We start from the raw sequence: 21,202 nt of genomic DNA, 5'->3' as shown, positions 1-21,202 counted from the left end.
GCGGAGGTTGCAGTGAGCCAAGATTGTGCCACTGCACAACAGCCTGGGCTACAGAGAGACTCCGTCTCAAAAAAAAAAAAAAAAAAAAAAAGGCTCAGTGTGTACTCACCAAAGATCAAAAAATGGTGACCAACTGTCAAACACTGAAAAAACAAAGGAATTTCTTTTATGTCCTCGAGCAGGGTTAAGCACTGACGACACAAAGATGAAAGAAGCAATCCTACCACTCAGTCACTTGAGTTCATGTTGCCCATGAGGCCGACACTCTCTGAGAGCCCAGCAGACGGGGCTGACTCATCAGACCCCCCCCGGCTCCACTTGCCACACACCATGCCTTGCTCCAGTGCCCTCTTGATACGTGTGGCATCTGCCACCGGGAACCAGATCTCGGCGATGACACACTGCTGGGTGACGTCGATGTTGCACATGTTCAGGATGTGGTACACGGCCTTCATCTTCTGCACCTTGATGAGCCAGGAGTGCCAGTTGGCAGCAGCTTCCTGCAGCAGGCGCTGGCGGTGAGACTCTGTTTGTGTTATGACCTATACGAAAAACAACACGCAGGAAAACAGAGAACCTTCACAGAGCTGTTTGACAATGTGCCGAAAATGGAGGGCCACGGGCCACAGCAGCTTCCTCTGCTCTGAGAAGTCTCCTCTGACCTGTGGCTGTCACCTGGCCTTTAACTCTCCTGAGCAGTTTATCTCCCCTCCTAGAGGCTAAAACCCTTAGGCAGAGATTGTATCTTCCTTTTCTTCTAAATTCCTCATTGTCCTATTCTTATGGGTTGAACTGTCCACATAAAAGAGTCCTAAATTCTGAGATCTGTGAATATGGCCTTTTTGGAAAGGGGGTCTTTGTAGATGGAATCAGGTTAAGATGAGGTCATACTGCATTCCAATGGGCCCTAATTCCATATGACCACTGTCCCGATAAGAAACAGGGACACGGAGGCACACAGGGAAGAATACCACATGACAACGGAGGCAGAAATTGAAGGAGGCACCTGCGAGCCAAGGAATGCGGAGGATGGCCCATGGCACCAGAGCCGGGGAGAGGCAAGGAGCGGCTGCCTTCAGGTCTTCGGAGGGAGCACGGCCCTGCTGACGCCTTGATTTCAGACCTCTGGCCTCCAGAACCGCCACAGAATAAATCCCTATTGTCTTAAGCCACCCAGTTTGCAGTAATTTGTTCGAGCAACCCTAAGAGACTCCTACATCTACCACAACGCTTTACATACATAATCCCTCCAATACATGACAAGTGAACAAATGAAGGAATGAATGGACAACTGGGCCCACACAGAATTTATTTAATGGAAATCATTTTTATGTTTTGATGATGCAACAAACAAGGTAATCTTTTTCAGTACACATGGCCTCTGTAAGAGACACACTGTAAGAGACACATGGTGGCTCTAAGATTAATGAGAGCCATGAGGCCCACTGAAGTGTCTCACAAGTCAATACTACCTGTCACTTAGCAATATAATGCTACCTGGCCTGAGGATTTCCAGGAGACAAAAGCACCTCAGCACAGATGAGACTTTCAGAAACCTCAAAGAGCGCAGCCCGAATTAAATGCCTCGGGATCAGATAGTGCCTAAGATTCATCTTTGGCAGGGACTGAACCAAAGGAGAAAGCTGCCCCTGTAGGAGGTGCTCAGCTGGGATCACCTGAAGCCCCCATCATACTAAATGTAAGCACACAGTTAGCAGAATTTCTTTTCCATTCTCCTCATGACGTTTTCATAAAATCAAACATGGCGTAGTGGGAGGAAAGGACTTCAACGGCTTCAGGGGAAACAGCGTTCTTGACAAGTGACAAAGAAGGAATGGAGAGGATTAAAAAATTAAACACAGGCTGGGCGCAGTGGCTCATGCCTGTAATCCCAGCACTTTGGGAGGCCGAGGCGGGTGGATCACCTAAGGTCGGGAGTTTGAGACCAGCCTGACCAACATGGAGAAACCCCATCTCTACTGAAAATACAAAATCAGCCTGGGCATGGTGGCACATGCCTGTAGTCCCAGCTACTCGGGAGGCTGAGGCAGGTGAGTTGCTTGAACCCAGGAGGCGGAGGTTGCCGAGATTGCACCACTGCACTCCAGCTGGGCAACAAGAGCAAAACTCTGTCTCAAAAAAAAATAAATTAAACACAGATTTTCTGGAAAATTAAAGTTGTCTGCTAGCCTAAGGGTTTTGAAAGACGCACATATCTAATTTCTTAACATACTTGTCCAGAGTCTAAAACTGAGTTGACTTCTACCATAGCCACGTGCAGCTACTAAATTTTATTTATTTTATTTCCTTTTATTTTATTTTGAGGTGGAGTCTCGCTTTGTTGCCCAGGCTGGAGTACAGTGGCGTGATCTTGCCTCACTGAAACCTTAATCTCTCAGGTTTAAACAATTCTCCTGCCTCAGCCTCCCGAGTAACTGGGACTAGACTACAGGTAATGCCTGACTAATTTTTGTATTTTTAATAGAGATGGGGTTTCACCAGTTTGGTCAGGCTGGTCTTGAACTCCTGATCTCAAGTGATCCACTCACCTCAGCTTCCCAAAGTGCTGGGATTACAGGCATGAGCCACCGCACCCAGCCCTAAAATTTAAATTCAATTAAAATTAAAAATAAAAACTAAATGACTTAGTGTCACTAGCCATGTTTCAAGGGCTCAATAGCCACATGTGGCTGGTGACTGCAGCGTTAGACGGCGCAGGCCACATGACCCTTCCGTCACAACCAAAAGTTCTGTTGAACTCTCGCACTGATGGGAGTCTGCCAGCTGAGGGAGGCCAAGCCGTTTTCAGTGATGACTTTCAAAGCTGCTGTGATTGAAGAAAGCGTTCTGATCATAAGCGTGTTGAGTGTCACCCTGGATGGTGACAGACTTCACAAAGACAATGAGTTTGGGATGAATGAATGTTCACATGGTGAAACTAGACTCACTGTTTTTACAGAATTAACCCGTCAGCTTAAACAACCGGGCAATTCAGTGGGAAAATAATCGGTCAAACTGGTTGTTCAACTTAATTGGCTGGGTGGTTATATCATAGATTCCGTCTAGGCCGAGGCTGGCAATAAAGGGTGCCTTTTATCAGATCGGGGTGGCCACCTGAAGGCTGACTAGGGCTGTGGTCAAATCTGAGCCTGGGCAAAGCATTCTTAAGACACAGCATCGTTCCCGCTAGCTTATCGAACAGTTTCCCAGTTGTGAAATCTTCCACAGCCACAACCAGAAAGGCATAGCCAGCATTCCAGCCAGCCTCCCAGTGAGGGCCCTGGGGGGCAGGGCTTGTATGAAAACAGCAGAGGCAGCCCTCCATCAGACCATGCGCCCGAACCCCTCACTCACGGTGATTAAATCTTCCAGCCTCACGTTGACGCTCTCCAACATCTCTCTGCGCTCCACCGCAGGCTCTGGACAAGGGTAGACAGTGGCTCGAAACCTGTTTAATATATTCCAAGGGACACAGGTGGGTTCTTGCTGCAAAGCATTCCGCACCCCCTCTTCCGCTAAGACATCGTTTGCTGACTTTAGATGGCCAGCCTATCCTAGAATAACTGCGTCTTTGGCCACTGGAAAAGGAGTCCCAGTCATCAGGGTTCCCAGTACGTCACTTGTGCTGTGAATTGAGGCTGCAGTTCTGTTATACGAATGAGCTTCATTCAAACCATAAAACCCGTGAGTTGTTAGGTAAATAAGACTGCAGGCTGGACTTGCCTCTTGCTTTTAGAATCTAGTAATGTATGAATATCCTCTTTAACGTATTAATATCCTCTGCCCTGAGTCATTTCTGCTTCTACGGAGCTACACGTAACATGATTCTGTAAAATCCCAAACAAGTTAGCCATGCAGTTGGCTCACTCTTCAGCAGTTAATGAAAAGTCTCAGATGGAATAGACTGAAATGGGGAACGTGTCCGCTTTTAGTACCCCTCACATTTTGCGTATTCAAGTTCTCCTATTCATATTCTCACAACTATTAAAAATCAGTTGGGGCTGACTTTCATGTGAGAAAGTTATTCTACAGCCTTACTGACCTCTAGAAGCCACAGTCGCGTGCATTTGGCACTGCAGATCTCTTTACCCAATCCTGGTCCAAATCACTGAAGAAACAGCCCTTCACTCCCTCTTACCCATCGCAGATCTTCTTGATTTTCTGCCTGAGCTGCTCTCCTTGGTAAAATATGATGAATATGTTCTTCTGAATTTCTTCTTTCTGGAAAATCAGAATAAGTTAAAAAAAAAAGGGGGGGGGTTTCTTTCTGGTTAAAACATAACAGAGAGAAACGTAAAGTCTTGTTTTTAGGCTTACACAATTCATAAATTTAAAACTGGGAAACCGTAACTTTCCCAGTTCCTCTAAGTTCATAGCCCACAGTTGAGAGCAAGGCCATTCAAGACCTCACAGAGGCTGATGCAGCCTTAAGGTGACAAGCTCCCTGTTCCCGACGCTGGTTGGACCACAGCCAGACCTTATATTCAGCTCTAAGCCCCACACTTAAGAGATGTGATAATAAACAAGAAAACATTCAGAAGAGAATATTGCAAGGCCTAAAACGAATATAGCTGGCTGATAAACTGGCTCACCAGAGTTAATTAACACACAACACTGACATTTTGGGGATGAGTAGGTGTTTGATATTTAACAAAGGTAAAGCCATGCCCAGTTTTTGACTCATACATACAGTTGCTCAGATTTTTTGACTCACACAGTTGCTTGTGTGCCATAAGATTGCTGCTTAGATCACACTTGTCAAGTCCAAGTTGGACAATTCACAAGAAAGGAAGATGTTTTCCACAAGCAGACATGCAAATGTTTAACTCTTACTGCAAGCAAAGAAATACGAGCCGAAACAATGCATTCTTTCATTCTCATTTAGTTTGAGAGGGTAAAGGTAAAATTACAAAACCCAGGCCGGGTGCAATAGCTCACACCTGTAATCCCAGCACTTTGGGAGGCTAAGGTGGGTGGATTGCCTGAGCCCAGGGGTTCAAGACCAGCCTGGGCAACATGGTAAAACCCCATCTCTACAAAAAATACAAGAATTAGCTGAGCATGGTGGTGCTCACCTGCGGTCCCAGCTACCAGGGAGGCTGAGGTGGGAGGGTTGTTTGAGCCTAGGAAGTTGAGGCTGCAGTGAGTCATGATCATACTACTGTACTCCAGCCTGGATGACAGAGTGAGACCCTGTCTCAAAGAAACCCCCCAAAACAAAAACAAAACCTATTGTTGGAAAAGTTATGACAAATCCAACAGACTCATCACACACTATTCAAGGCACTGGAATCAGAAAAGTCACTGAAAGGCCATTTGTCGGGCCCCATCAGGTGTCATTAAAATCCCCACACCCTTTAAGCCAGCAATCCTATTTTCCTTGAACTTGTTTATTATGGAAGTAATTCAAAAGCAAATAAAAATCCACATGCATAAAGATGCTCATCATGGTGTCTACATTCTGGAGAAAAATTAGAAATAAAGTGTCCAAAACAGATAGGTAATGTCACATCAACTGAGTGGACACATGAGGCATCCCTTAAACCACTATCAAAATGAATCCTGTCTTTGGCATTTCCTTACAGGAGCAGGTGGTGGTGTTTTAGGATTTTCAGAGCTGCTGCGTTACTTTATTTCCAAAAGGTTTCTCTACCCGTGGAGTCTACCCTGGTCCTTTTCTGAGTCTCTTAAGTTTTCTTTTCTCCTGATCCACCAGAATCAGGAATCTGCTCTAATCTCATGACTTCCCTTTGGTGACCTTTGGTGTCCACGCTCATCTTTTTCCAGATGCTTTTACTTTCTCTCCCACCATGACTGTTATATGTCAAAACAGGATTATAAAAAGTGATGATTCAATGTCAAATTAAAAAAAAAATCTTTATAAGGGATGCACAGTCATATGGGGAGGGATCTCACATTAGGCAAAACAAAGAGGAGAAAAAAATTATTTCCGTGTATACAATAATCATATAAAATTATACCTGTCTATGGCTACAGAGAAAATAGTACAAGAGGCAAAATACAAATGAAGACATTAGAGTGATGACGGGGTTTCTCATTTTTTTTCATAATCTTTCTTATTTTAAATTTCATTTATTTTAAAGTTGTTTTTCATCAAAATGAATTTTGTTTTTTTATTACAATTAATTTTTTTAGCTTCTAATTTGAAAAAGATTATAGACGCTTAGAAATAAGCCTAGCTTCTTGGGATTAAAGAGTAAGTGGATTAAATACGAACTGGAAGGTGAGACAGCAATATCTGACTGAATTCACAGCAACAACTGTATAGCACTCAGGGCTGAGCCCCCTCAAAGCCTTGTTGTTTGAAGTGTGGGATGTATTGGCAAATATATCATCAGCATTCTCTGGGAGTTGTAAGAACTGCAGAGTCTCAAGCCCCACACAGACCCACCGACTCAGAATCTTTTTTTTTTTTGAGGGAGTCTTGCTCTGTCGCCCAGGCTGGAGTACAGTGGCGCAATCTTAGCTCACTGCAACCTCCACCTGTGGGGTACCAGCGATTCTCCTGCCTCAGCCTCGCAAGTAGCTGGGACTACAGGTGTGCACCACCGTGCCTGGCTAATTTTAATATTTTTTGTAGAGATGGGGTTTCACCATGTTGGCCAGGATGGTCTCAAACTCCTGACCTCAGGTGATCCGCCCACCTTGGGATCCCAAAGTGCTGGGATTACAGGCATGGGCGAACGTGTCCAGCCTTTTTTTCTTTTTTTTTTTGAGACAGGGTCTCACTCTGTTTCCCAGGCTGGAGTGCAGTGGCGTGATCATAGCTCATTGCAGCCTTGACCTCCTGGGTTCAATCTGTCATCCCACCTCAGCTTACTAAGTAGCTGGGACTACCGGCGTGTGCCACCACATCTGGTTACCTTTTTTTTATTTTTTGTAGAGCTGTTGTCTTGCTATGTTGCCCAGGCTGGTCTCGACCTGCTGACCTCAAACAATCCTCCCACCTTGGCCTCCCAAAGTGCTGGGATTACAGGCATGAGCCACCATGCCTGGTCTGGAATTTGCATTTTAACAAGATCCCCAGGTGATCTCTATGCTCACGTGCACACTGAAGCTTGAGAAGCTGACTTCAATCAGTTCTCAGTTCTTTAAGACACAGCTGCCGCCTAGGATAGTACTCGCATAACTAAGTTCTAGAGAAAAGTATAGCTATGTCTCTGGGAAGAATGAACCAATTATGAGGTATTGATAAGAATCAGCCCTTGAACTGACCTTTCAAATATATATTTTTTAAAAAGGAACAAAGTAAAAGGGAAGGAAAAAAAGGAGAAAGAAAGGAAACAGATATTAGTCTCATCAAACTAAAGACCCCCCGTGTTTTGGGAGAATGAAGCGCTTCTGGTGAGGGCTATGGGAAGTCTCAGAGAAAGTTCTCGCAGCCTGAGGTTCCCACCGTGACAGGATCCTCCAGAGGGGCGTCCATCTCACTGAACTTCAAGTACACGTTTCCTCGGCAAATTCGCCACAGCAGCCGCTCAAAGGAAGCCATCCTCTCCCTGTTGATCACACCAGCTATGAACCTAGGCAGCCAGAAGGGAAGACATTCCTGAGGTACAGGGATTGGGGTGCAGAGAGAAGGCCCTGCAGGATATGAAGACACACCATGAAAGGAAGGGCCATTCACTCTATGAGCAGGAGGAACCCAGACACAGCTCTACCGACAGGGGTCCCAAGGCCAGCCCGCATCCAGCCCCGACTTGCCCTAAGTCCCTCTGACCTCCTGGTTTTTTGATATCTTGAAGTTTTCTTAATCATTCCAATACTATATTGTCACTAACTGCAATTAAGAATATGATAGACTGGCCGGGCGCAGAGGCTCATACCTGTAATCCCAGCATTTTGGGAGGCCAAGGTGGGCAGATCACCTGAGGCCAGGAGTTCGAGAACAGCCTGGCTAACATGGTGAAACCTCATCTCCACTGAAAATACAAAATTAGCCACACATGGTGGCGCGCACCTGTGATCCCAGCTACTCAGGAGGCTGAGGCAGGAAAATCACTTGAACCTGGGAGGCGGAGGCTGCAGTGAGCCAAGATCACACCATTGCACTCCAGCCTGGGCAAAAGAGTGAAACTCAGTCTCAAAAAAAAAAAAGAAAAGAAAAGAATACGATAGACCATTCATCATAGCATTGTAGCTAATGGTAGCAAATATTCAACAGTGGTCTCTATGTGTTTTTCCAAAAATATTTTAATACTAAGAGGGAAACATATATTGATGTCTATTTTTATCTGTTTTTTCCATTATCCAAGGATGTAGATAACTGCTGACCTGAACTTTTCATGTTAACCAGTGACTTTCACTGGCTTATTACTTTAAATGTACATTGATCCTGTACTACCTTCTGATCAAATATTTCCAATAAATATTTTTATTTTTATTTCAAATTCAATGCCTGGTGCCTCAAATATCAGGCCCCCAAATACATATTGAATAAAAAATTCATAAATCCCAAACTCACAACTTTCAGAAATGCTTTAAAATGCATCAATTTCACTTAGGCACTGAACAAAATCCTACCACTTTGAATCGCCACATTATTTTCATGGCTATAACACATCATATTACTGCTTCTTGGAAATAACTTGATTGCATAACTATCCCATTTCTTTTTTTTTTTTTTTATTAAAAAACTTTTTTGTAGACAGTGCCCAGGCTGGTCTCAAACTCCTGGCCTCAAGTGATCCTCCTGCCTCAGCTTCCCAAAGTGTTGGGATTACAGGCATGAGCCACCACATCTGGCCCCCATTTCTAATTACATTTAAAAATGTATCCCGGGCAACACAGCGAGGTCTCGTCTTTATTAAAATTTTTTTTTAAAGTTAGCCTGGCATCATGGCGCATGCCTGTGGTCCAGCTACTCGCAAGGCAGAGGTAGGAAGATTACTTGAGGCTGGGAGGTCAAGGCTGCAGTGAGCTATGATTGCACCTTTGCACTCCAGCCTGGGCAACAGAGCGAGACCCCATGTCAAAAAAAATACAAATAAAAATTCAGGCTAGGTGCGGCGGCTCACACCTGTAATCCCAGCACTTTGGGAGGCCAAGGCGGGCGGATCACAAGGTCAGGAAATCGAGACCATGCTGCCTAATACGGTGAAACCCCGTCTCTACTAAAAACAAAAAAAAATTAGCCAGGTGTGGTGGCATGCGCCTGTAGTCCCAGCTACTCAGGAGGCTGAGACAGGAGAATGGTGTGAACCTGGGAGGCAGAGCTTGCAGTGAGCCGAGATCACATCACTGCACTCCAGCCTGGGCGACAGAGCGAGACTCCATCTCAAAAAATAAAAATTAAAAAAAAAAAATTCAAACTCCAAATGCATTTTATTATCAAAGTAATATTTTATTTTATTTTTTTGAGCTGGAGTCTTGCTCTGTTGCTGAGGCTGGAGTGCAGTGGCACGATCTTGGCTCACTGCAACCTCTGCCTCCAGGGGTCAAGCAATTCTCCTGCCTCAACTTCCTCAGTAACTGGTATTACAGGCGTGTGCAAGCATGCCCAGCTAATTTTGTATTTTTAGTAGAGATGGGGGGTTTCACTATGTTGGCCAGGCTGGTTTCAAACTCCTGACCTCAAGTGATCCACCCACCTCAGCCTCCCATAGTGCTGGGATTACAGGTGTGAACCAGCACGCCCAGCCCCCAAAATAGTACTCTAAAGAGAAAGGAAAAACACATGTCCCCATAGCCTTGTTCCAACGCCAGGGAAGAGCTGTGATAACCCATCTGAACAATGATCCCCACAGCTTCCCATGGGGGAGCAATATAATCATTGCAGTCTTCAGGCTCAAGGAGGTTAGTGTCGCCACTAACAAGAAGCTGACACCACTTCCAACTCCACCAACCTAGTAAGTTACACATGGGTCTATCCCCGGCAGAGGCTTTGTATCCATGGGAAACAGTCACCATTCCAGTGGCTATTTGTTCACCTGTTCATTCACTCACTCAGAAATCACACGCCAGGACCAGGAACCCACCTACACAGAAGAGTTACACTAACCCCAACTTTCCGGTCATATGTGCAGGCACCGCTTTCAACTCCAGGAGGCCAGAAGTGTCTTCAGTAAAGAAATCATCAGCTAAATTGGTTTCCGTCTGAAAGTCAAAGCACTATGATTTTCATTTAAATATATGTAGGAAACTCAAAAGGCACCCACACCTCAAGATTTTCTCTGGTTTTAGTGAAGCTTTAATTTTCCACAAAAAGTTAACAGAAGTCAGAAAACAGAGTGCTCCGGGCCAGATCAAAAAGCTTCCCTGGTCTCTTCCTACCAAAACCCTAAAACTTCTCAAACCAACTGCTGTGCTTGGTTCTGACTTCTCTTTCTGCCTGAGCCATTTTCAGCACATACATTTGACTTAGCACCATAATATTTTTCCCTTCAATTCAACCAGCACTACAATTATTCCACCCAAAATACTCCCCCGCCCTCACCAATAGCCCAGCCATGGAACAGAAACAGAGTGATTTACTCAGATCCCAGGCCAGCCAGTTTCCGAAATGGAAATTTGAGGTTCTGAGGAACGGGCCCTTTAGTAAATCATTCCCACGTGACCACCTCAAAGAAGTCCTGGGTTTTCTTCAGGAGATATTTCAGTTCCGTCAGTTCTAGGAAGCTTTTTTTCAAGGCCTGCTGGTTCTGGTTGGCTTCCTGTAACTCTCCTTCCAGTTTTTCTAGAACAGTCTATGCAGGAAGGAAAAAGAAGGTAAGCCGACAGAAAGTGCTATGACACTCCTGAAATACATTACCCACAACACGACTAAAAAAAAATCAAAGGAATCAGCACATGATTGTAGACCCTAATACACACACACACACACACACACACGTGCACACTCTCTTAAAAGTTCCATCACCAAATGAAAGGATTAGGAAGTACTTGGAGGAGTGGATGGCCACTTCATGGAGAAGTCAAGACATTTTAGCAAATCTTGCCTCTCATTTGAAACACTAGACCAGGCTGGGTGCAGTGGCTCACGCCTGTAATCCCAGCACTTTGGGAGGCCAAGATGTGCAGATCACTTGAGGTCAAGCATTCAAGACCAGCCTGGTTAACGTGGTGAAACTCCATCTCTGCCAGGCGCGGTGGCTCACGCCTGTAATCCCAGCACTTTGGGAGCCCGAGGTGGGCGGATCACAAGGTCAAGAGATCGAGACCATCCTGGCTAACATGGTGAAACCCCGTCTCTACTAAAAATACAAAAAATTAGCCGGGCATGGTGGCGGGCGCCTGTGGTCCCAGCTACTCGGGAGGCTGAGGCAGGAGAATGGCGTGAACCCGGGAGGCGGAGGTTGCAGTGAGCCGAGATTACGCCACTGCACTCCAGCCTGGGCGACACAGCGAGACTTGGTCTCACCAAAAAAAAAAAAAAAAGAGAGAGAGAAACCCTATCTCTACTAAAAATAGAAAAATTAGCCAGGGATGGTGGCGCGTGCCTGTAATCCTAGCTACTCAGAAGGCCGAGGCAGGAGAGTTGCTTGAACCCAGGAGGCAGAAGCTGTGGTGAGCCGAGATCATGCCACTGCACTCTAGCCTGGGTGACAGAGCAAGACTCCATTTCAAAAAAATAAATAACAATAAAAATAACTTCAGAAACATGAAACAATGTGGAGTCTTAAAATAGAAAATGATGGGTCAGGCACGGTGGCTCAGCCTGTAATCCCAGTGCTTTGGGAGGCTGAGGCAAGTGAATTGCTTGAGGTCAGAAGTTCAAGACCAGCCTGGCCAACATGGTGAACCCTGTTTCTACTAAAAATACAGAAATTAGCCGGGCATGGTGGCACATGCCTGTATTCCCAGCTACTCGGGAGGCTGAGGCAGGAGAATAGCATGAACCCAGGAGGCGGAGGTTATAGCAAGCAGAGATCGTACCACTGTACTCCTACCTGGGTGACGAAGCTTTTTTTTAGACTCTGTCTCAAAGAAAAAAAAAAGAAAAAAAAATATATACACACACACACACACACGTATGTATATATGTATATGTATGTAATATATATATGAAATGATGAAATAGCAAGTTGCAGAATAAACAATATAGTTCAATTTAGATAAAAATTTTTAACATGTAAAGCTATATCATGTTATTTAGAAAAATAAATACGTAATAAAACTATGAAGAAATAAAGAAAAATACAAAAGTGAGGATAATGATGATCTGGAAGGGAAGAGGGGAAAGGAGATGGAGGAGGGGTGAGGAGGGGCACACAGGTTTTTATGAATGTCCCTATGGGTACCGTTATCTTACACAGGACAACAGACACATGGTGTGTGCTGATCCTTACTTTTTATACCTTACATGTTTTATAAAAATTCTACTAATTTAGCCAGGCACAGTGGCTCACGCCTGTAATCCCAACACTTTGGGAGGCTGAGGTGGGCAGATTACGAGGTCAGGAGATCGAGATCATCCTGACTAACACAGTGAAACCCCATCTCTACTAAAAACACAAAAAATTAGCCAGGCGTGGTGGCGGGCGCCTGTAGTCCCAGCTACTTGGGAGGCTGAGGCAGGAGAATGGCGTGAACCCGAGAGGCGGAGCTTGCAGTGAGCCGAGATGGCGCCACTGCATTCCAGCCTGGGCAACAGAGCGAGACTATGTCTCAAAAAAAAAAAAAAAAAAACACCTACTAATTCAATTTAATGTTTAACAAAAGCAATAACAAATTCACACTGAAACACACAGGTGTGAAACTCTAGAAGGACGTATATCCACAAAGGGGTGATAATTGAACCAGTAGCAAATATTATGAGAAAAATTTAGTGAATATGTGTCTTGAAGTGTTAAATATAACTGTCATCTACAGCTTGCACACGAAGGGGTAGTGGGGAAGGGTTGGCAGGTATTACAGAAAGACAGGAAAGGGAAGCGAAGTAAAAAACAAAACAAATAATAACCAAAAAAGCCAGTGAATCAGAAATCACAATAAATGGAAATGGATTAAGGTCACCTATTAAAGAAGAGATTATCATGCTAGTTTTCAATCCATCTAAAAGACACTGTTAACAGAGTTGCTTTTGTTTTTTGGTTTTGTTTTTAAGACAAAGTCTCACTCTGTCACCCAGGCTGGAGTGCAGTGGCACAATCTTGGCTCACTGCAACCTCCACCTCTCGGGTTCAAGCGATTCTTTCCTCAGCCTCCCAAGTAGCTGGGATTACAGGTGCGCGCCACCAGGCCCGGCTAATTTTTTTTGTATTTTTAGTAGAGACAGGGTTTCACCATATTGGCCAGGCTAGTCTCAATCTCCTGACCTCAAGTGATCCACCCACCTCAGCCTCCCAAAGTGCTGGGATTACAGCCATGAGTCACTGCGCCTGGCACAAACAGATTTTTTTAAAACAATAAATGATAATCCTGTAAATGTTAGCTCTCCCTGAAATGCTTAGTATCACATAAAATTGAATTACTATGGAAAATTTCAAACACAGAGAAGCAGAGAGAATCTCATCCACCCATCATCCAGCTTCAGTTTCACTCCATTCCCACCCCTCTCGGAGACAGCCATTACCTTGAATTTTGAATACTGAATATAATGACACAAAGTTGGGGGGAAAAGTAAATCTTCATTTCCCAATCATTTCCTCTATCCACTTAATGATGCCATAAAAATAATTCTGCCATTACCATACACAACGGATATATAATTATATAAAAGTATAGCTGCATGAGAATAAAGCCTGAAAACAAGGAAAAGTCAGGGCAATTTCTGCTGGGATGCTGGTTTTTTTCCTCCCCCCTGAATTAGTATTTCCTCTAGGACTGTTATAAAAGCCTCTTTAGAAACTGGACAAGGCAGGGGCCCAGAGCCATTGGTGTCCTCTTGCCAAAGGATTCGACTCTCTAGCAATGTTGGGGCAACATAGCTAACTGCAGGATTAGTCAAATCAATCAATCAACAAATCAATCCCAGTGAGCAATGAATGGTAAAATATATTACTCTTCTACTTTTATGCTGGTGGGTTTTGTTTTTGTTTTTTTTGAGAGAGGGTCTCACTCTGTCGCCCAGGCTAGGGTACAGTGGTGTGAACACAGCTTACTGCAGCCTTGACCTTCTGGTAGCCATTCTCTTGCCTCAGCCTCCCACGTAGCTGGGACCACGGGTGCACACCACCACACCCAGCTGATTTTTTTCATTTTCTTGTGGAGACAGAGTCTCATTATGTTGGGCAGACTGGTCTCAAACTCCTGAGCTCAAGCAATCCTCCTGCCTTGGCCTCCCAAAGTGTTGGGATTACAGGCATCGCCCAGCCCTGGTGCTGTTTTAATTTCCTTTTTACAGCAAATAACATTCAGAAGAAAAACACTAAGGAAAGACTTGTGCACACATCTGATTGCCCCTTATCTGTTCCCACAAATTTATGAATGTAGAGCTTTAACACCTTAAAATATCATGCTGTTTTTTTTGTGTGTTTTTTTTTGAGACACAGTCTCGCTCTGTCACCCAGGCTGGAGTGCAGTAGTGTGATCTCGGTTCCCTGCAACCTCCCCCTCCTGGGTTCAAACAATTCTCCTGCCTCAGCCTCTGGAGTAGCTGGGATTACAGGCATGCACCACCACACCTGGCTAATATTTTTGTATTTTCAATAGAGATGGGGTTTCACGATGTTAGTCAGGCTGGTCTTGAACTCCTGACCTCAAGCAATACACCCGCCTTGGCTTCCCAAAGTGCTGGGATTACAGGTGTGAGCCACTATATATTTTTTAAATCCATCTAAGAGACACCCTTACCAAAGAGATAAAAGATAAACAATATAGCCCAAAACAATAAATTTCACAACAAAATAAAAAGGGCTATCCACTCAAATGTTAGCTCTCCCCACCCAGAAAAGCTTATTAATATCAGTCAAAATTGAATCTTTTAAACTTAAGATGGTGAAACTTGAAAATGTGTGTGCCTTGGCATGGTTGAAGTCAGCCAAAACTAAACCCAGTTGGATGAATTACTTTTTTAAGGTACTACAGCCAACTCAGTTTGAAAACAAAAGCAGCACATGTTACCTGTTTAACAAAATCAAGACAGGCTCTATGCTTGTCAAGTTTCAGTGTAATATCAAAAAAGAATATCCACAATTATTTGAAAAGGCTATTAAAATATTCCTCCTTTTTCCCACTACTTATCTGTGTAAGGCTGGATTATCTTCCTCTACTTCAATAAAAACAGCACATCACCAACAGATTTAAAGTAGAAGCAGGTGTGAGAAACCAGCTGTCTTCTATTAGCCAAGCACTTCAAAAATTCACAAACAATACCACCCTTCTCATGAAAGTGTTTTTTTTTAAAAAAAACACATTTCATTTTTCAGTTTAAAAATGTTAGCATGTAATGAGACATTATTGTTATTTTCAAGTGAATTAACACATAAATATTTTACATACTTTTCCATTTTAATTTGTAATACAGTAAAAAAATCAATAAACAGGCCAGGTGAGGTGGCTCACGCCTGTAATCCCAGCACTTTGGGAGGCCGAGGCGGGTGGATCACCTGAGGTCAGGAGTTCAAAACCAGCCTGGACAACATGGTGAAACCCCCTCTCTACTAAAAATACAAAAATTAGCTGGGCATGGTGGCGCATACCTGTAACCCCAGCTACTCGGGAGGCTGAGGCAGGAGAATCGCTTGAGCCCAGGAGGCAGAGGTTGCAGTGAGCCGAGATCACACCACTGCACTCCAGCCTAGGCAACAGAGCAAGACTCCATCTCAAAAAAACATGATAAGGTCCAAAATATTTTCTAGAATATTTGACAATCTAATATGTGAGTGTCAAGATTTATACCACTGATGGCTTTCAAATTTTCAAGAATTTGAAGTTATCTTAAAAAACAAAAATAAAAACCAGCCAGAGAAAAGGCTCAGCTCGGTGAAGATTTGCCTACCTGCCCACGCCCCGGATGAGCCGTTCCACCACCAAAGATGAAATACCTGCTTTTTCAATTAAGTTCCCCAGGGTCCTCCATGGTCTGGCTCTGCCTACCTCCTTACTTCCTCTCCCAGCCCTGCCCCTCATCCCTGTCCCCACCATCTGCTCTATAAGCCTTTGGAGGGCAGCGTCATGTTTATTTCTCTCTAAGGTACCTTGCACGTGGCAGATATTCAGTGGGGTTTTTTTTGTTTTTTGTTTGTTTGTTTTTGAGATGGAGTCTCGCTCTGCCGCCCAGGCTGGAGTACAGTGGCACAGTCTCAGCTCACTGCCACCTCTGCATCCCGGATTCAAGCAATTCTCGTGCCTCAACCTCCCAAGTAGCTGGGATTACAGGCATGTACCACCACCCCCGGCTAATTTTTGTATATTTAGTAGAGACAGGGTTTCACCATGTTGGCCAGGCTGGTCTCAAACTCCTGACCTCGTGATCCGCCTGCCTCGGCCTCCCAAAGTGGTGGTATTACAGGGGTGAGCTACTGCACCCAGCCAGTATTCAGTGTTTTTTATAAAAGACAGAAGGGGAAGGAAATAGAGAAGGAAAGAGGGAGAGTCCCATCAGCTGAAATGTGCTTGAAAACTGCAGTCTTCTGCCAGTTTACCTACAGAAGCCAGTCAGAGAAGCAGCCTCCATCTAGAGTGGATCCAACTCATTTGCTTCCCACCAGACAGAGAATTAGAAAACATCCCCTTATACCCACACTCAGCCCATTCAGTGGCACCCCGCAGACAAGACTGGCTGCCTGTAAGAATCAAAGGCCCACAAGAGCAATCAACTCCTCCAAGTAGGCTAAGCTTCCCTAGGGCTATGCTGAGAAAGGAAAACAGCTGTCTCCAGATCAGCAGGTGTGGCTCTAAAAACTGCACACCGGGATTTTCCTGGGGCTGTAACTCGGAGAAGGAGACGACCATGCAAGCCTGTCTCCCTGCCTTCAGCAACCAGGTACGGGACCTGCAAGTGGCTCTCAGGGCCTTCAAGGAGACAGGCTTCATTACTGTCCTTACCTGGGGAGGCCAGCAAAATGGAGAACTTACCTCCAGGGTAATCATTTCCCGTGGGAGCGGGGTCAGTGGGCTTTTCTCAGGCAACTGAACTGCAATCTCATTTTGCATCTCGTCTTCCAGAAAACCTGAAGAATGAAAACCCACCAGAAACGCCAAGGTGATTGTGTTTTCTCGTAACTAAGAAATGAGGTCAAGCCAGGCGTGTGCCTTTCACTCAGCTCAGCTACCTGAATCGTCCTAGGAGCTGCCACAGCACCTGGATCCCACCCCTACCTCCCCCATTCCCTCCAGGTGGGCCTCTGGGACCACCTCAAAAAGTATTGCAAACAGGGACACATTCGTTAATTAAGTCCTGCAAACTATTGACCCCCTTGCCAGTTCACATTTGAACAGTAAGCAAAAAAAAAAATTGGCTTACGGAGGATTCTCTCCAGTGATTCACACCTTCTGACTTCATTCACAAATTTCCTTTGAAAGCTGTTCACATTCATATTTAACTGGGGGAGGAATCACAAGACACACATTAGTAGCAACAGTTGCCAATAGATTCCTTTTGGGTTTTTTTTTGTTTTTGTTTTTGCTTTTTGAGTTTCAATCTTGTCACCCAGGTGACAAGGAGGGCAATGGTGCAGTCTCAGCTCACTGCAACCTCCGCCTCCTGGGTTCAAGTAATTCTTCTGCCTCAGCCTCCCGAGTAGCTGGGATTACAGGCACCCATTACCATGACCGACTACTAATTTTTGTATTTGTAGTACAAAATTGATGGGGCTTCACCATGTTGGCCAGGCTGGTCTTGAGCTTCTGACCTAAGGTGATCTGCCCACCTCAGCCTCCCAAAGTGCTGGGGTTACAGGCGTGAGCCACTGTGCCAAGCCCCCTTTTGGTTATTTTATCTTTTTAGTACTAGAGAATGTTGCTGGAATTCTCTTAGGAATAGATGCTTCCAGGCACAAGACAGGCCAGTTACAGGCAAAACATACCTTGGTGTTCTTATACTCAATCCCCCAAATGCTTCAACTTTCACCCTCCCGTTTCTAAAAGAAACAAAGTCCTGGCCAGGTGCAGTGGCTCAGGCCTGTAATCCCAACACTTTGGGAGGTCGAGGCTGGTGGATCACTTGAGACCTTGTCTCTACAAAAAATTACAAAATTAACCAAACATGGTGGCGTGCACTTATAGTCCCAGCTACTCAGGGGGCTGAGGTAGAAGGATGGCTTGAGCCTGGGAGGTCGAGGCTACAGTGAGCCACGATTGTGCCACAGCACTCCAGCCTGGGTTACACAGCGAGACCCTGTCTCAAAAAAAAAAAAAATTGACTTAATCAAAATTTAAAGCTTTTGTGCATCAAAGGATACTTAATAGCGTCCTTTCATTTTCTTAATAGAAAGTGGAAAAACCCACAGCATGGGAGAAAGTATTTTCAAATAATATATCTGCCTCAAAAAAGAAAAGAAAGGTAAAGAAAAAAGAAAGGAAAAGAAAAGAAAGAAGGAAGGAAGTCCACCCTCATCTAAGTTTACCTTATTTCTCTGCCTTGGCTATCCAAATGAGCCTCAAAATCCTCAATGCGGCCATAAAAACGACCAGACCTTGAAGACTGCACAGCTCCATGTAACATATCACAGTCATCAACAAAACTTCTACTGTCAGCTCAGCTCAATAAATGTTATTGAGGACCTGCCTCATATGAGGTCCTGTGTGAAGAACTAGGGATGTGAAGAACACGATGTGATCCTTCCCCGCAGGAGCTTAGCTCTGACCCTGACCTTAGTGAAGAAGTAAAGGAGGGCTGGTTTTCTAAATAGACTAAGAGCTTGATGAGGGTCTAAACTGCCCCTGGGAAATTATACCCCATTGTCATACTCAAGACGGTCTAACTGTAGAATATCACTCCGGAACTCAATTCCGGGTATTACAACCAACTCTGGAATCCAAAATACTTTGTCCTCAGCCTGTCTAGTCAGGAAAAATAGTTTTTATGGTCAGAACAAGGTTTGGTAACCTACATGCCCATTGGCTATATACAATGTTTGAAGACGCTACACAAGAGAAAAAAAATTCAATGACATCTAACATGTAGTGATTGCATTAGAGCTTCAAGACATTCCTATAGAGGAGACTGCATGGAGGGAGGGAGAACATGCTCTTGAATGACCTGCCTGGTCATGACAAATCCTAGCCAGAAGCACTGAAACTACAGAATTTCGTCGATTCCAGCTCACGGCTCCTCTCCCTACAAAATGGTTATTGTTCACCATAAAGAAGTGCTCTGCAAGAGTTATCTACTCCCACCCCTGCCTTCCTCTTATCTCCAAAGAATGTAGTACCTACATCTTTGAACTGAACCAATCCAAGCTCTCCGAGCTCAGCCACACAGCAATATGCAGCTTCCACCTGGAGAAACAGTTGTGACAAACACATCTCCTCGCTTCGAAACACAGACGCCATCTTGGCCCAGCTTCGGTCTACAGGAGAAAAAGAAAAAGAGATTAGTATTTAAGGTAATAAATGTGTGAAAACATTAGGATGAAATTTTTAAGTTAAATTAAAATCTAACAGGGAAAAAATGCATTAGGAATCACTCCTGATTTCAGGAGACTTTTTTTTTTTTTTTGAAACGAGGTCTCACTCTGTTGCTCCGGGCTGGAATGCAGTGGTCCAATTTTGGCTCACTGCAGCCTCAACCTCCTAGGCTCAAGTAATCCACCCATCTCAGCTTCCTGAATAGCTGGGACTACAGGTGTGTACCAGGATGCCCGGCTATCCTGATTCTAAAAATATAAACAAAAACAAGATAGCACTTTATACCCTCCATCAGACTGGCAAAATATTATACTTTATTTTTGAGACAGAATCTTGCTCTGTCATTCAGGCTAGAGTGCAGTGGCACAAACACGACTCACTGCAGCCTCAATCTCCTGGGCTCAAGAGATCCTCCTGCCTCAGCCTCCTATGTAGCTGGGACTACAGGTGTGCACCACCACACCTGGCTGGTTTTTTTTATTTTTTTGTTGAGATGGAGTCTTGCTGTGTTGCCCAGGCTGGTATTGAACTCCTGGACTCAAGTGATCCTCCCACTCTGGTCTCCCAAAGTGCTGGGATACAGGCATGAGCCACTGCTCTCAGCTGGCAAAATATTTTAAAATATGACTAAAGACTCAAGTTGTGGATGGTATGAGAAAACAGGCCCTTTCATGCACTAGAGTGTCACTCCGGAACTCAGTCCTGGGTATCACAACCAACTCTGGATTCCAGAATACTTTGTCCTCAATTTTCCTAGTCAGGAAAAATAGTTTTTGTCATCAGAACGAGGTTTGGTAATCCATATGCCCGTTGGGTATATCCAATGTTAATGTGTAAATTCTTTGTAGCTTTTTCAGAGAGCAATTTATCAATGTCTATCAAATCTTATATCCCTCATACCCACAAATCAAGATGTCCACTGCTGTTTATCCAGACAGACCTGGATATGTATGGAGAAACAGAGGAACAAAAACAGTTCTTATAGCATTGTATGTAATAATTATAGTAAATGGCTGTAACCTAGATATCCATCAAAAGGGAAATGATTAAACTGTGATATAACAGAGCCCTGTGCAGTCAGCAGGAATAAAATAAATCCGTACGTCCTGTATATGGAAGAAGGATGCCCATGGGTAAGTGGGGCAGGGGAATGGTGTGAGTTTGGTTAGCCAAAACTGACCTGCAAGACACAGTTCCACCATACAGTCATAAGTGTGTATTGACACTGCTGATTAAAAAAAAAGACTAAGACTCACACTCCTGAAAGGGGAATCTCAAACATCTAGACTGAAATAGATTAAAACATCCACCATACTCAACAGATGCATGTCCGAAGTTTAACCGTGAAACTGGGAGATGATCTTGAAGCCATCATCACCAGCCCGCACAGAGCATACACAGCCAGGGAACGGGGCCCTGGTCATCAGAGGCCTCCCAGCAGCGATCAATGCATTGCAAACTCTAGGGTGGGGCAGTTTGCCAGTCCTGAACATTTCTCTGTTCCTTAGTAGACCATCCAGTTATGCTGCCCATTGAACTGCCTTTAGTGACACTTAGAACAGGTGGCAGGGAAGGACACCTCCCGGGGGTTAGAAGAAAGTGAACCTCTTTCCAATGGTGAAATTGAAGGCCGCATGAGAGCCAAGGGGAGGAGGAGGGCACAGAAGCTATTCCCAAAGATCCTCCCGATGGCCCTGCTGCTGCCAAACCACACTGTTTCCCCCCAGGT

General features: G+C 44.6%; 1 protein-coding gene across 5 annotated transcripts in view; it reads right to left on the bottom strand.

The window, feature by feature from the left end:
• Positions 1 to 21,202, bottom strand: part of ATP6V0A4 (ATPase H+ transporting V0 subunit a4) — a 92,610-nt gene that overhangs the window by 46,667 nt on the left and 24,741 nt on the right. For all 5 annotated transcript variants that reach the window (XM_050785003.1, XM_050785001.1, XM_050785004.1 and 2 more), the window contains 9 exons: positions 19,282 to 19,415; positions 17,369 to 17,447; positions 16,981 to 17,075; positions 10,581 to 10,706; positions 10,022 to 10,116; positions 7,418 to 7,544; positions 4,139 to 4,221; positions 3,355 to 3,448; positions 330 to 542 (listed from right to left, as the gene is read on the bottom strand). In XM_050785003.1, coding sequence (XP_050640960.1) covers positions 330 to 542; positions 3,355 to 3,448; positions 4,139 to 4,221; positions 7,418 to 7,544; positions 10,022 to 10,116; positions 10,581 to 10,706; positions 16,981 to 17,075; positions 17,369 to 17,447; positions 19,282 to 19,398 — 1,029 coding nt within the window. In that variant the 5' untranslated portion in view covers positions 19,399 to 19,415. The remainder of the gene's footprint in view (positions 1 to 329; positions 543 to 3,354; positions 3,449 to 4,138; positions 4,222 to 7,417; positions 7,545 to 10,021; positions 10,117 to 10,580; positions 10,707 to 16,980; positions 17,076 to 17,368; positions 17,448 to 19,281; positions 19,416 to 21,202) is intronic.

This window comes from Macaca thibetana, chromosome 3, assembly GCF_024542745.1.
Source record: "Macaca thibetana thibetana isolate TM-01 chromosome 3, ASM2454274v1, whole genome shotgun sequence".
NCBI lineage: Eukaryota > Metazoa > Chordata > Mammalia > Primates > Cercopithecidae > Macaca > Macaca thibetana.
The sequence above is the reverse complement of the archived record's forward strand: the minus strand, read 5'-3'. Positions and strand labels throughout refer to the sequence as shown.